This window comes from Oncorhynchus gorbuscha, linkage group LG25 (genome assembly GCF_021184085.1).
Source record: "Oncorhynchus gorbuscha isolate QuinsamMale2020 ecotype Even-year linkage group LG25, OgorEven_v1.0, whole genome shotgun sequence".
NCBI classification, from domain to species: Eukaryota; Metazoa; Chordata; class Actinopteri; order Salmoniformes; family Salmonidae; genus Oncorhynchus; species Oncorhynchus gorbuscha.
The window spans coordinates 7,434,695-7,449,783 of record NC_060197.1 but is presented as its reverse complement, the minus strand read 5'-3'; the positions used below and the strand labels follow the sequence as shown (position 1 = coordinate 7,449,783).

Genomic DNA, 15,089 nt, shown 5'->3' with positions numbered 1-15,089 from the left:
TCAAATGTTGTTTGAACATGATTTGAGTGTATTAGCAGACAGCGATAAGGAGAGATGTTGGCTTATGCCCTATAGGGGCGCAGGACCGTGACAGATTATATGGAAATGAGAAGACAACTGTGAATAATTTTGGTTACATAAATTGTCAACAACAATGATATTTGAATAAGACATGTGGTCACCTGTATTCTCCAGTAGTAGATTGTGTGGTAAAATTATTGTAATCAAAAGGAGAGGCTTAGATTTCTTCAAAACAATCAAACTTTATTATTTAATTAGTGCAGTAATGGAGCTGGTCGGTAATCACCCCTGGAGGTGATCACTAAGAACTGAACAAGCTTGTTTCAGTTACAGCATTTTATAGCAAAGTCCATCCTCCTTCAGTATACATGGTAAACAACAGATGTATGGAATGGGCCACAATGTAAAGATTTGTATGAAAGATACTTGTAATTCACAGACAGTATCTGCTGTAAAAACTGTGTAGAGACCAGGGTCTGGCCCCCCAGCTCCATTCTGGAGCCATCTCCCCCTGGTACCCCAGTACAGAAACATTAACTCTGGAATACGGTGTCATCCAAAGACATCATAAATCTCCTGTCAGTGTTAAATCCCCCAGAGGCCCACTTTCAGTTCACACAGACACAGTAGAGTTATAAGAACCCTCTATTCTGTTCCATAAAACAGCCAGTTGATGCAATTACAGAATTATAACATAATCTTGCAATTTTTCTCCCACAATTGTCAGAAGCTTCAGTATTGTTTATAATACAAAGTATCAGATCCAGTGTGTCATGTTTTGTCATATATTGTCTTGTCCTTGTGCTTTCCCTTCTGTTCGTTTCCCCCTGCTGGTCTTATTAGGAGTCTCCAGTCTGTCCTCGTTACTACGAGTGGATTTAAGTTTTTTCCTGTTTTGTTTTCTTCTTGAGTTTTCCAGGATTATTACTTTTGCCATTTACTGGAATAAAGACTCTGTTTTCGCTAAGTCGCTTTTGGGTCCTCATTCACCTGCATAACACAGTGACCAAATTATTAGGTACCGATACCGTAACTACCCTCAGCAAAGTGGGATAGCTACATAAAAATATACAGTACCAGTCAAAAGTTTGAACACACCTACTCATTCCAGGGATTTAAAAAAAAAACTATTTTCTACATTGTAGAATAGTGAATACATCAAAACTATGAAATAACACATGGGATCATGTAGTAACCCAAAAAGTGTTAAAAAAACAAAAATATAATGTATATTTGAGAATCTTAAAAGTAGCCAGCATTTGCCTTGATGATAGCTTTGCACACTTTATTAAATAATGGCAAATTGCGAACCTCACAACATGAAGTAGTTGTGTACATTATAAGCTTTATACATTTATAGTACAGTACATTTACAGTATCTGCTGCTGTGCATTAGTTGAATGTTTGCATAATTAGGGGTTTCCTTCATTTTTAAAATATAATCCATCTGTATTCTTTGCATTAAACACAATTTTGTAAACATTTTGAAAAGTATATTTTTGCTCATTAAAGTAGCACTTTATTCATGAACACACCAGAATGTAAGTGTAAAGTTATGCGCCAAGAATGACATTAAACCAAGTGATTGTAATTGTAATGATGGGTTGGCTGACAACGTCACATAAATAATGCATGAGCATTAATGTGGACGGAAGCTGTGCTTCTAAACGGTGAGATAGCTGTTAACAATGACAAGAAGTTGCCGTGTGGGGAATTGTAGATGGCTCGTTTCAGCTAGTTTTATCTTGTGCTTGATACCATGTCTTGTTTAGATTTTTGGGGGACTGATTTTATGTCAGTGCTAATATGGCAAAAATTCACTAGCAAGCCAGTCAACAACTGTAACGATGTATTTGAGAGACAACAAGTGCTCATTATGCAAATATATTTATGTTTCCATTAAACATTTGGAGAAATAATAGAGTTAACATGTTGTCGACCATCTAAAATAACCTAATCTGTTTTGCCCCATAGTTGCGCATAAATCGATTTTGTTGCTAAACATCCAAACCGTCTATGAGGACTGCTCCTGCTGAGGAGTACCAATATGGCGGACGGTGGCTTCAAAATCTCTCATTGGGCAATACAAATATCAGCAATTTAGGGTTTATCATCATTGGTTAAAAATTTTAAAATTTAAAAAACAAGTGACCTGGTCCAAAAATCGGTCTGGTCACTTTTTTATTTTAAATGACCGGATCCGTTTGGATCTGGGTCTGATTGTCCTCGTTCGGGTCTGGGACCAACGTTTTGGACCTGTGAAGTAGGGTGTCATTTGGGTATGGCAGAGTATGGCAGTCACCATATCCTACCTAGCTCAACAATTTAAAATTGGCAACTAAAATCATTCCAATCCCAATTAAAAGGTAAATCCAGTTTAGCTGTATTATAGGGCTGGCTTTAGGGACATGCGGACTGTTTGCCCGGTTAGCTAGCTTTAGGACTATGGTTAGCTGGCTAACCCTAGGATTAGGAAATGACGCCCCTGACATTTTTTATGTTTTATTTCACCTTTATTTAACCAGGTAGGTAAGTTGAGAACAAGTTCTCATTTACAATTGCGACCTGGCCAAGATAAAGCAAAGCAGTTCGACAGATACAGCGACACAGAGTTACACATGGAGTAAAACAAACATACAGTCAATAATACAGTATAAACAAGTCTATATACAATGTGAGCAAATGAGGTGAGAAGGGAGGTAAAGGCAAAAAAGGCCATGGTGGCAAAGTAAATACAATATAGCAAGTAAAACACTGGAATGGTAGTTTTGCTACCATTAAATAATGGGGTGCAAAGGAGCAAAATAAATAAATAAATAAAATACAGTTGGGAAAGAGGTAGTTGTTTGGGCTAAATTATAGGTGGGCTATGTACAGGTGCAGTAATCTGTAAGATGCTCTGACAGTTGGTGCTTAAAGCTAGTGAGGGAGATAAGTGTTTCCAGTTTCAGAGATTTTTGCAGTTCGTTCCAGTCACTGGCAGCAGAGAACTGGAAGGAGAGGCGGCCAAAGAAAGAATTGGTTTTGGGGGTGACCAGAGAGATATACCTGCTGGAGCGTGTGCTACAGGTGGGAGATGCTATGGTGACCAGCGAGCTGAGATAAGGGGGGACTTTACCTAGCAGGGTCTTGTAGATGACATGGAGCCAGTGGGTTGGGCGAGTTGCTGTTGGGGGTGCAGTGCTGTTGACCGGGGTAGGAGTAGCCAGGTGGAAAGCATGGCCAGCCGTAGAAAAATGCTTATTGAAATTCTCAATTATGGTGGATTTATCAGTGGTGACAGTGTTTCCTATCTTCAGTGCAGTGGGCAGCTGGGAGGAGGTGTTCTTATTCTCCATGGACTTTACAGTGTCCCAGAACTTTTTTGAGTTAGTGTTGCAGGAAGCAAATTTCTGCTTGAAAAAGCTAGCCTTGGCTTTTCTAACTGCCTGTGTATAACGGTTTCTAGCTTCCCTGAATAGCTGCATATCACGGGGGCTGTTCGATGCTAATGCAGAACGCCATAGGATGTTTTTGTGTTGGTTAAGGGCAGTCAGGTCTGGGGAGAACCAAGGGTTATATCTGTTCCTGGTTCTAAATTTCTTGAATGGGGCATGTTTATTTAAGATGGTTAGGAAGGCATTTAAAAAAAATATCCAGGCATCCTCTACTGACGGGATGAGATCAATATCCTTCCAGGATACCCCGGCCAGGTCGATTAGAAAGGCCTGCTCGCTGAAGTGTTTCAGGGAGCGTTTTACAGTGATGAGTGGAGGTCGTTTGACCGCTGACCCATTACGGATGCAGGCAATGAGGCAGTGATCGCTGAGATCTTGGTTGAAGACAGCAGAGGTGTATTTAAAGGGGAAGTTGGTTAGGATGATATCTATGAGGGTGCCCGTGTTTAAGGCTTTGGGGGGGTACCTGGTAGGTTCATTGATAATTTGAGTGAGATTGAGGGCATCAAGTTTAGATTGTAGGATGGCTGGGGTGTTAAGCATGTTCCAGTTTAGGTCACCTAGCAGCACGTGCTCTGAAGATAGATGGGGGGCAATCAGTTCACATATGGTGTCCAGAGCACAGCTGGGGGCAGAGGGTGGTCTATAGCAGGCGGCAACGGTGAGAGACTTGTTTTTAGAGAGGTGGATTTTTAGAAGTAGAAGTTCAAATTGTTTGGGTACAGACCTGGATAGTAGGACAGAACTCTGCAGGCTATCTTTGCAGTAGATTGCAACACCGCCCCCTTTGGCCGTTCTATCTTGTCTGAAAATGAAAACCTCAACATGAAAACCTCAACGCCTGGGAGCTTCATCCTCATTCTCCATGGAATAAATTACAGTTTGATCAGGTTTGTCACTAGGGAATGTCATCCAACCAACTATGTGGGTTTCATACTGTACCGCTCTGAGGCAGGTCCCCATCAATCATGTATCTTGTCCCATAATAAGTCCCATATTTTCTCTTGCTGCGCACGGTTGCCTCCATGCTGATTTAAAATTGTTGCGTACACAGCTGTCTAGAACTATGTGGACAACCTTTTACATAACAGAAGGTCATTTTGTGTAAACTGTCGCTGTCAACTACTTTATAGTTCTGACATGGAATTTTACAGGCAAATGACACCCAATGCTGTTTTAAAATACTGTATGTGGCGACCTCAACAAAGCCCAACAATAAGATAAGATAGAAATCGGTAGAAATGAATGGCACTTAGCCCAAAGGCCGGCAGATGGCGATATCATGGACTCATTTTCGTTAGTTTCGTTTTTACCTAAAGTTTGCCAGAAAGTGAAAGTGATGCTGCGGTAGTCGCGTCAAGTCGCGTCTTTTCCATATGATTTTTTCCCCCAAGGCTGTGGGTCGTCAATGAGATCGATAAAGTAAGTGAAATAGTTGCTGAAAATAAATACATATTATGCTATACGCAGTGTTTTGGATTCACAAAAAATGCACCTCTAATGTTAGACGAGTTTCTCAAAGTTGAGTAAACTCAGCTATGTAAGAATGTATGATGACGATCCAGTTATTAATTTGTATTTCACTCACAGGGAGGAGGACCCCTTGGACTTCTTAACTCAACAACAGTAGTCCAGCAATAGATCAGCTAAAACGATAGCCATGATGTCACGAAGAATGTTCTCAATGGGCGGCCGTAGTTGGAGTCTACCTATCGGGAGTAGGTCACAAGGTACGGGCTTGGATTGAATGCATATGATGGAAAGTAGATTCTGAAACAAGCCAATGGGCTGGTTATTTTTCCCTGATCACGGGACCTGTTTTACACTTTTCCCTATAACTGAACCCTACTGAGGCGCTATAGGGTCCTGAGTTTTGCCTGTTCAGATCACATGGTCAGGAAGAAATTCTGACCATAATCAGCAGTAGCATCACTGCAATTTACAGCACACACTTTGCATTGATCAATGTGGACATAAGCACAGAAGCCTGCTGAGTGAATGGAATGGCATCAAACACCTGGAAACCATAGGTTTGATGTATTTGATACCATTCCACTGATTCTGCTCCAGCCATTACCATAAACCGGTCCACCCCAAATTAAGGTGCCACCAACCTCCTGTGAGACATTATTATTATTACTTAACTGTCTGGATAGAATTGAGGCATTCAGCTATATGTTCTGATCATATTGATGCCCATAGGCCTAAGAGGTCTGAGGAACTATGGCCTGTCATGCTGTGTGAACGCTCTGCTGCAGTCCTTCTCTGCCACCCGGGAACTGGTAGATCTGCTAGAAGGGTAAGCCAGGTGGCAGGTTACAATACTTTGCTATTAAGAATCAACATGTAACAAAGAGATTAGTTAGCTTACTGGTAGTTATCAGGCTGCTTGTGGGAAAGCATTGAGTGCTGGGAATGCTATGTTCTTAGGTGGAACCCAGTTGACAAGGAGAGTGTCCCTCTGTACCTGAGGAAGGCGCTACTAGCCATGCAGAGTGACCAATCTCAGCCTGCTCCTCATCGAGACTTCCTGCACTCCCTGGACAGAAATGACATCTGCTGTATGAATAGTCTACGTGACATTACATGGAGAGAAAAAGCAACAACATTTATGGATTATAAAGAATATCATTTTTCTGTCTGCAACTTTAACATTGACAAGAATGTGTTTCTCAGTCTATGTTCAGCAGGATGCAGATGAGGTATTCCTCTCCATTCTAAACCTTATCCAACAACAGATGAGTGACAAGGCCTTGGTATGTACTACTTAAATTGACATAATATTAGATCAACTAAAAAATAACAACAGGGACACCCAACAAAAAGCATGTTGGAGATGATACGATAGGACGTTTCTCTGTCTGTGTTCTCCATCCCCAGGCTCAGGAGATTCAGTCTCTGTACAAGGTTACCATGGAGACATACCTTCAGTGTCTAGAATGTAAACACATCGAAACTGGGACCAGCTTTCTACTCAGCCTCCCCATGCACATAAGGGAGAGCCATGACTCCCTGGTGAGGGTTCCCTTAAACTTGGCTTGAGTTTTCTCTTATATTGGGATTCTATTCAATGTACTTAGCCCTGAATGTTACATTGCCCTTTCTTGATAGCTGTCAAAGGGAGGATGTGGTTTGTTTAAAAGTCTCTGTGTCTTTCCTATTCTGTGGTCTTCCAGGAGGACTGCATACGGTTATTCTTCGAGCGTCAGGAGCTAAGGGATGGAGATAAGTGCTACTGTGAAAGGTGTGGAGAAAAGAAGCCATCCCAACAGGTCAGCTCTTTATAACTGAAAGGATGTTCCATTGTAGAGACTGTTGTGATTTGCCTGTTCACTGAATTACTCCATTTTGTTCTTTCTTATGTAGGGCTTCAAACTCATCTCCCTGCCCCTTGTCTTGTGTCTTCACCTGAAGAGATTCCGTAATTCCCATGGTTACACCAGGAAACTACACTACAAAGTCACCTTCCCAGAAACCCTGAACATTTCTGAGATCTTGACAGCAGAGGCACTGTCAGAACGTTATGTACAGGTAGATAGGCATATGTTTACCATTTTTGTTTGAGGTATGCTAATATACTACATTATGCTCACAAACAAATTACACATGGACCTACAAACACAATTACATTTTTTCAGAACATAATTGGAGGGAAATAGTACAGCTTTACTGACAGACATCGAATTGTATTTGTTCGTTCTTTCAGAGTGACAGCCAGTACAGTTTGTGTGCAGTCATAGTGCACTCCGGCGTTGCCATGTTTGGACACTACACAGCATACGTTCGTCACAAGAACCAAAGCTGGTACTACGCTAATGATAGTTCTGTACGGCAGGTAAGAGAAAATGAGTGGAAGAATGTTTACAGCAATTTTGTATTGTGCATATACCTTTCTTTGGTATCATTAAAAGGTAACAACATTTGCACAAACACAGGTTAGCTGGAAGGAAGTACAGAACACCTATGGAGGAAGTCAAAGGTAAGGTTTTAACACACAATTGCTTCTCTTTAGAATGGCGACATCTCTCAGTAATATACATGATCAATTCTGTGGGGGGGGGGGGTGGCATCAGTTGACAGGTGTCTTATCCTTTGTTAACAGAGAAGACACAGCATATATGCTGCTCTACAGACAAACCCCAGAGGGAAAGCAACAGGAGTGGTCCTCAGGCTGACGGAGCTAAATGGATAAAGAGTGGAGACTGGAGACCTTAGGAATCAAGGACCAAACACAAGGTGCACTCACTGCAGGGTGAACTACCTAGTGGAGGGGTTGTTGTCTTCATGTAGCATTGGGGATGTCGTTTATCTTGATGATTTTCACTTTAAAATGATGGGTAATGGGTCATTGTTTATGTGCAATTATATGGATTGGTTTAAGTATATTTGGTGTGGTGTGTATATGTTTATAGGTCTTGTTTATGCTGGATACGTTGGACATTCATAGGGCATTACTGAGTTTAGCCAATAGGTGGCGGCAAAGACCCTTCACCCTGTCATTAGTACAGTCATCTTGTAAGCTTCAGAGACCACACATTCTGAAACCACGATAAGACGGGTGGTTTGAAGAGTGTGCTGAGTTGAGGTATTCTGGGGGAAAAACCTGAAAAAGGCCATTGACTCATTGGTGATAATATTTGCCTGACATGGAAATATGTGACTCACCTTGTTTCAGAACAATTGGTTTAGACAGTAGTTACCAGTACTCTGTTCTGTTTCAATTTCACTACCAATATAATGCTGTCAACAGAGAAATAAACTGTAATTTTCCCAGGCAACACCTGAAAATGTTTTGCGTCTTTTTACAGTTACTGAAGTGAGCTCTGCAAGACCTAAAACACTCACCGTATGTGCCACAGGCTCTCTCAATACTCCTACTTAAATGTGGTTTGGAATGACATGCATTGAAATGTTATGTTCTTCTGTCGTCTTCTCTATTCTGTTATTTTCTGTTCTTCTATATTATTTTTCTTCTATTGGCCCTTTGCCGACCATCTTTCTCTCAGAGAAGGAGAATGAGGGGCAGATAGAATATCTCCAATCCACCTATTCCTTCTCAACATACTTCACAGTACATACTTTAGAGTACATGTAAAACTTGGTAAAGGCCGTCTGCCTGGGGAATCTCACACATAGTTAATAAAAAACTGTTCCCACTACCTTAGCCAAGACACTGAGGACCAGTTGAAATGGTGCCCGTGTGCTCGCAGCCTGCCTCGCACTGACAGAATGGAAGACATCTGCACAGTGCCACTGGTAGTAGCCTACATGGGCATCTCCCACCCCCAGTCAACGGACAGTAGCAGAGTAATGCATTCAGTGTGTACAGTGGTGATGTACATGGGGCGGCAGGATAGCCTAGTGGTTAGAGTGTTGGACTAGTAACTGGAAGATTGCGAGTTCAAACCCCTGAGCTGACAAGGTACAAATCTGTCGTTCTGCCCCTGAACAGGCAGTTAACCCACTGTTCCCAGGCCGTCGTTAACTGACTTGCCTGGGTAAGTAAAGGTAAAATTTAATTAAAATGTACAGTGGTGATGTACAGTGCTTTTGCTGATGTTGCATTTCTAGAGTTGACGCTTGAGTCTACTCTCGACCCTACATAACCGTGACAGTTTTGTATCTGCGTCTTAAACCTCACTCTTGATTGGCAGATATATATTTTTGGGCTGCCCCCTATAAATGCTGCTCTGTTTTTGAATAAAATGTCATTTGTCACATGCTTCGTGAACAACGGGTGTAGACAAGCAGTGAGATTCTTACTTACTTTCCAACAATAGAAAAATAATAACACGAGGAATGAACAGAAAAATAGGACGCAGGTGTGTTTGCATCTGGAGATATTTGACCTTGTTAGTTCAAATAACAGTTTTGAATTTCAGTAAAACAATGACATAGAACAATGCGTCCAAAATAATGCTGAGCTTGGAGTAAGATGACAGACCTCTTTATTTATGTCTCTTTCTCTTCTGTTATAGTTGTAAATTAATTATTGATGTCCAGTTACAATGAGGTCAACACTAACCAGGTGTTATTGCATGAATTATATAGTCACAAGATGGCTGGCGTGTGCCACAATTTTCACTCGGGGAGAACACCTGCCGTGACACACCCCTCCATAGCACATCATGTGGCTCCAGTGTACACTTAACTTACCTTAACACAGGCGACACATTAGCTCCTATTCATACGTGTGGCACACGCTACATGTCTGCACCACCATTGTTGAGCCTCCCAGTCTGTCGTCTGTCCTTTGTACTGTCATTACCCACCTGGACAGTGGACACCTTATGGGAGGCACCTTATGGGAGGCACCTTATGGGAGGCACCTTATGGGAGGCACCTTATGGGAGGCACCTTATGGGAGGCACCTTATGAACCCTCCTTGTATTTGGAAGGCTTTCAGTCGGTCTGGAGGGTATTGGTTACTGTATTGCGTTTACAGGATCTACTCTTCTAGATCTTGGCAAGGTGACTTATGTCTGCCCATAAGAGTGACAGTTCTTGACATGCCAAGAGCGAGGGAAGAGACTAAACTAGCATGTAGGTCAGCTGAACTCATTGCCTGACCACAGTGTCATCTATTTCCATGGGCACAAGCACTGTTCGTGACACACACTGTCCACAGCCCTCTTGTTGGTAGAGAGAACATTTTGCAGGTTTAAAACGTATTTCCTGCAATTCTACACATCTTGTCATGGGGTGCAGAGAACATTTTGCAGTTTTAAAGCAGATTTTCTTGCAAATCTATATATTTTGCCATGTCTAATGTGTATTGATGTGATATTTGAGGGACTCGAACATCATTACAAAATCTATGGGCTGAAACACCTAGCTAAAAAGCTTTAGCTGACATGGGCTACTTCATCTGGACATTTCTGACAAGTTATAAATAGCTCTCTAAGGCATGCAATGACTGACATGACAAAAGGAAAACTGATAATGTACTACCCAATTTCGAAATTGCACCTTGTGCATTCGTTCTACCATTACAAGTTTCTAGAGTAAGTTGAAAGCTGGACTGAATTCCCCCCAAAACTGATCTAGGCAATGATATTCTACAGGCTTTGCAGTGTGGCAGCGCTCAAGTGCAAGTGTTGTCTTTGGACAAGGCTTCCTAATGCTTTGGGTTCTTTGTTTATGTGTGTGTACCAGTTACTAAGAGAGTGTGGATGGTTTATGGTGGGATTCAGGAACTCAGGTCAGTGGTTTGCTTGAGAATGTGAGTGAGTCTTTGTGACATATCCCTACCCATCCCAGTATTCCGTCTGTCTTGCCAAAGATGGCAGTTTCAGAATTCAACATGGCTTCCTTCGGGCATTTCTCACTGCTTTGATCGACTTAGTAGCTGTGAAAGAGGGGTGTTACATCACTGGTGTCATCCGTCCAGTCTTCCTTCCTTCCTCTTGAGCAGTGTTTACAGTATATGCTGCTGTGCAGAGGATTCCATTCACAGAAATGCCCGTTGACTCTCAAGGCTTAGTAGTCTAATGCAACATTTTCTAATTATTCAGAGGACAATGACTTTTGTAGGATTGAGAGACAAACCACCCCTTTGTGTTGCCTTTGCAGTCACCATCTCGTATCTAGAACCAGGACATTGCCAATGGCGTTAGTTAGAATAGTTTGATTTAGTGCTGAATTTTCACTTACTTCACCATGAAGAAAAGCCTATGTTCCTCCATATGTCCACTGACCACGACTTTCATCTCTGACATTCACCCTGTCATGACTAGGCCTACTCTTCTACTTTCATCTCTGACATTCACCCTGTCATGACTAGGCCTACTCTTCTACTTTCATCTCTGACATTCACCCTGTCATGACTAGGCCTACTCTTCTACTTTCATCTCTGACATTCACCCTGTCATGACTAGGCCTACTCTTCTACTTTCATCTCTGACATTCACCCTGTCATGACTAGGCCTACTCTTCTACTTTCATTCTACTTTCATCTCTGACATTCACCCTGTCATGACTAGGCCTACTCTTCTACTTTCATCTCTGACATTCACCCTGTCATGACTAGGCCTACTCTTCTACTTTCATCTCTGACATTCACCCTGTCATGACTAGGCCTACTCTTCTACTTTCATCTCTGACATTCACCCTGTCATGACTAGGCCTACTCTTCTACTTTAATCCAAGTCAACCTGTCATCGTGAAATCTCTAGCTCATCTACCGGCTGTCATGAAATGGGTTTTCAAAGAGGAAATGATTCTGCTTTGCTCTCCGTGTTGAGTGTGCAGACCCTGGTGTCCATGGTGAAGGGAGGATGTCAATAATAACAAACAAGAGCTGAATGGGAATGTCTTTTGCATGACTTTGATATTTCCATTCGTATCAATGAATAATAATATAATGGAATGTAGCACTGAAACACTATCCACTTGTTGTCTCTTGAAAAGTAAAGGTGCATGATTCTGACCTGCCACAATAGGTTTATCAACAATTATAGCTGTACCGTCTAGTGGTAAATTTAGGCCAACGCCTAATTCTTTTGAGATGGTCTTCCATCTGCTGAGCAGTGAGACATCCATCTGTCAGTTCATTGTGGAGGTATCCCTGTGATGTACTTTGATTGGTGGCCTGTGACACTTCACCGTTGCTTCTAGGGTCATGACCCTTCACTTATATTGATGTCAGAACTGACTGACTGTGAATGCAGGCATGTGTTCCTACAATACTCTGGCTAAATGGTATTCCTAATAGTCCTAGGTTCTTACCAGTAACCCTTGTCTAAGATTCACTCATAAATTAAACTGTCTGGGAACATCTATAGGTCATCTATAGGCTACCGTGCTTCAGCTTTCCCCTTCTGAGTTCATAAAATATATCCTCTCCAGAGGGAGTCTGGACCTCATGAAGTTTACCGCTCCCCTCGGTCAGCTTTGCTCCCTATGAGTCTAGTCGGCGTGAGGGTCGTAAAACTAAAGCCGCACGTCTGCATTTTCTAATAGGATGTTGTATCATATGTCTGACCACCAGAACTAAAGATTCGAGACTGAGGGAGAAGTGTGGTTCGGATTTGGTTCACTTTGTGTTTGTAGACAGTTGGCAGTGTCTGCTGCTCACCCAGGAAATGAACTCAGACAGTCTAATCTTCTTCAGCGCGTTGGCTAACAGCTAACATGATACGATGTCCCAGTCTCTATTCATTCTACCTCTATTACTACCCCTCTGTTAGCACCTTATCTTCGTTAGTTGTCAGACCGGGATTCCAGGCCAGATCAGTGATCTGTCTCACTCCGTGAGATAGGCCTTCTCGGGTTACAGGGGAGAGACGGTCCTCTCTGTTGACTTCACACAGGGCCCTTATAGCTGGCCCTGCCTGTGCATGCCATCGCAAAAGCCTCTGTATTCTCTTGCTCCAACATGTACAGCGGCATTCATTGGTTCCAACACATACAGTGGCTTTTTATTTTGGCTGGTATTGGAAATGATTGCAAATGTTTAGATTCCTCCCAAGTTTACTTTGAGAATGTGGGTTTCTTGTTCAAGGAGTTACTCATGTCTCATGTAGCCTATCAAATTTAACAATATTCATACGCTATCAGAAGAGCAGCATGCTGCCATATCATGTCAGGAAATAGGTGCATAGGTTTAGGAATTTCATCACAGAATTGCTGTGAATTTAATGAATTTATGCACCGATTATAACCCTTCTCTTTTAATGAATTTATGCACCGATTATAACCCTTCTCTTAGCAGTGCTGAAAGCCCAGACTATGTTTATTTAATCTAGCATCCTCAGGTCTCTCTCACTGTGCTGTACTGTCAGCATGCAGGAACGTATGGAATTAGAACTCCAGGCTAAACGACTGCCTCGTCATTCCAAGCTCTGGGCTGAAATGATAAGTCCACAGCACAGTGTTATATCGGCTCCTGACACATTTGGGCTGTGTCCCAAAGCACCCTATTCTCTATTCCTTGTCAAAAGTATAGCACTATATTGAGAATAGGGTGCCATTTGGGACGCTGCCTTAGATAGTGATCGTGTCGAGTGTGCTATGCGTGCAATCAGTTCTCTCATCAGCAGAAAAGTTAATGATTTGTGCGGGGGGGGGGGGGGGCGTGTGGGGGGAGGCTCTTGTGACCCGTGACTCCAACTCTTGTGACTCAAACTGAGCAGACATGCTTTTTTTGCCTCTCTGCTTGTGCCCCTTTTCCATGTTTAAACTTTGATCCAGACTGTATGTACTGTTCATTTGCTAAGGATTGTGGACTTGTCTCCTTCGAGCCGAGGTATCAACTGTCAAAGCTCTTTGACCTGTTCTCTTCTTCAGCTGCTCCTATTTCCGGACAAAGGCCCTCTAATGCAGGTAGCTGGTGTTGGCATTCGGGCTGCATTCCTACCATGGGGAAGTTGCTGGGATCTGGAGGACAAATGCATGAAAACAAAGGCAGACTCTCATTCACAGGGTTTAAAGTTCTGTGGGAAAATGTGGGCAGGGCAGGAGGTGGATGGCAGTGGAATGTGAACCATGGCATAGCACACCAGTTACTATGACAGTGACACACACACAGCCTTGCAGACTGAAAGGGTGGAGGTCCATAGAGAGAGAGAAGGGCAGCTATATAATAGGGTGTGATCTTAGTCAAGAGGACAGAGCAGAGTTATTATTTTAACATTTAGGCATAGACTGTCGTTTTCGTAGTTGTGTAGACATTCAACAAACCATCAGTCTATCATGAGCCATGATTGACTGAGATTTAGCGAGGGGACTTCAGATTATGAGGTAATTTCCTCTTAACCCCAGACCAGACTGTCCTATGGGTCTTCTCAATGGTGTTCTCTTAAAGATGAGGGGGATTTTGAACATGGCGCAGCATACGAATGATCAGTCTTCTGTTGAGCTAAGTTACATTGTCTGAAGCACCACATCGTTCTATGGTAGCCAGGCTAGTTCTACCACACACAATCACACTTTCAAAGGAGTGAGACAAGGAGAGTTCAAAGTTTATTGAGGTTTGTTAAGGTTCTGACCTCACCTTACTCTATGACCCTCCTGTGAAGATTAACAGAGGGCTTTCCATTGGGGCGGCAGGGTAGCCTAGTGGTTAGAGCGTTGGACTAGTAACCAAAAGGTTGCAAGGTTCAAATCCCTGAGTCTGTCGTTCTGCAGTTAACCCACTGTTCCTAGGCCGTCATTGAAAATAAGAATTTGTTCGTAACTGACTTGCCTGGTTAAATAAAGGTTAAATTTAAAAAATCAAAGTGCTCTGCTCTCAGCAGCAGAAGAGGAGCCCAGATGCTCTTGAAAAAGCATTTTCAACTTACGTTGGAAAACGTTCCCTCAGTGAAAGTTATGTGTCTACCATGAAACCTCTTACTTCTGAGGATGATAAACATTGGGCTTAACCTGATGTCATCCAGGAAGATTGATAAACATCCTGAATGTAATCTGTTGATAAACACCCCAGTCATTTTCAAATGTCATTTCGTTTAGCACTTTCTCTTGTCTTAACCTGCCATCTATTCATCTTGTTTTATGTATGTGTTGGTTGGTTCTTCTTAGACACAGATATAATTAAGTGCATTCCTGTCTTGCAGTTTCTGAGACCTTCAGGGCACTGCTATATTTAAAAGAAAACTCCACCCGAAAACAATATTTTGGTATTTGTTTCAT

General features: G+C 42.3%; 1 protein-coding gene across 1 annotated transcript; it reads left to right on the top strand.

The window, feature by feature from the left end:
* Positions 1 to 4,771: 4,771 nt before the first annotated feature.
* Positions 4,772 to 8,246, top strand: LOC124014247 (ubl carboxyl-terminal hydrolase 18-like). The gene is made up of 11 exons (XM_046329059.1): positions 4,772 to 4,880; positions 5,049 to 5,188; positions 5,661 to 5,757; positions 5,889 to 6,019; positions 6,135 to 6,214; positions 6,339 to 6,473; positions 6,635 to 6,730; positions 6,825 to 6,989; positions 7,165 to 7,293; positions 7,394 to 7,437; positions 7,561 to 8,246. The coding sequence occupies exons 2-11, from the start codon at positions 5,119 to 5,121 to the stop codon at positions 7,631 to 7,633; spliced, it is 1,020 nt and encodes a 339-aa protein (XP_046185015.1). The 5' UTR covers positions 4,772 to 4,880; positions 5,049 to 5,118; the 3' UTR covers positions 7,634 to 8,246.
* Positions 8,247 to 15,089: the final 6,843 nt, after the last annotated feature.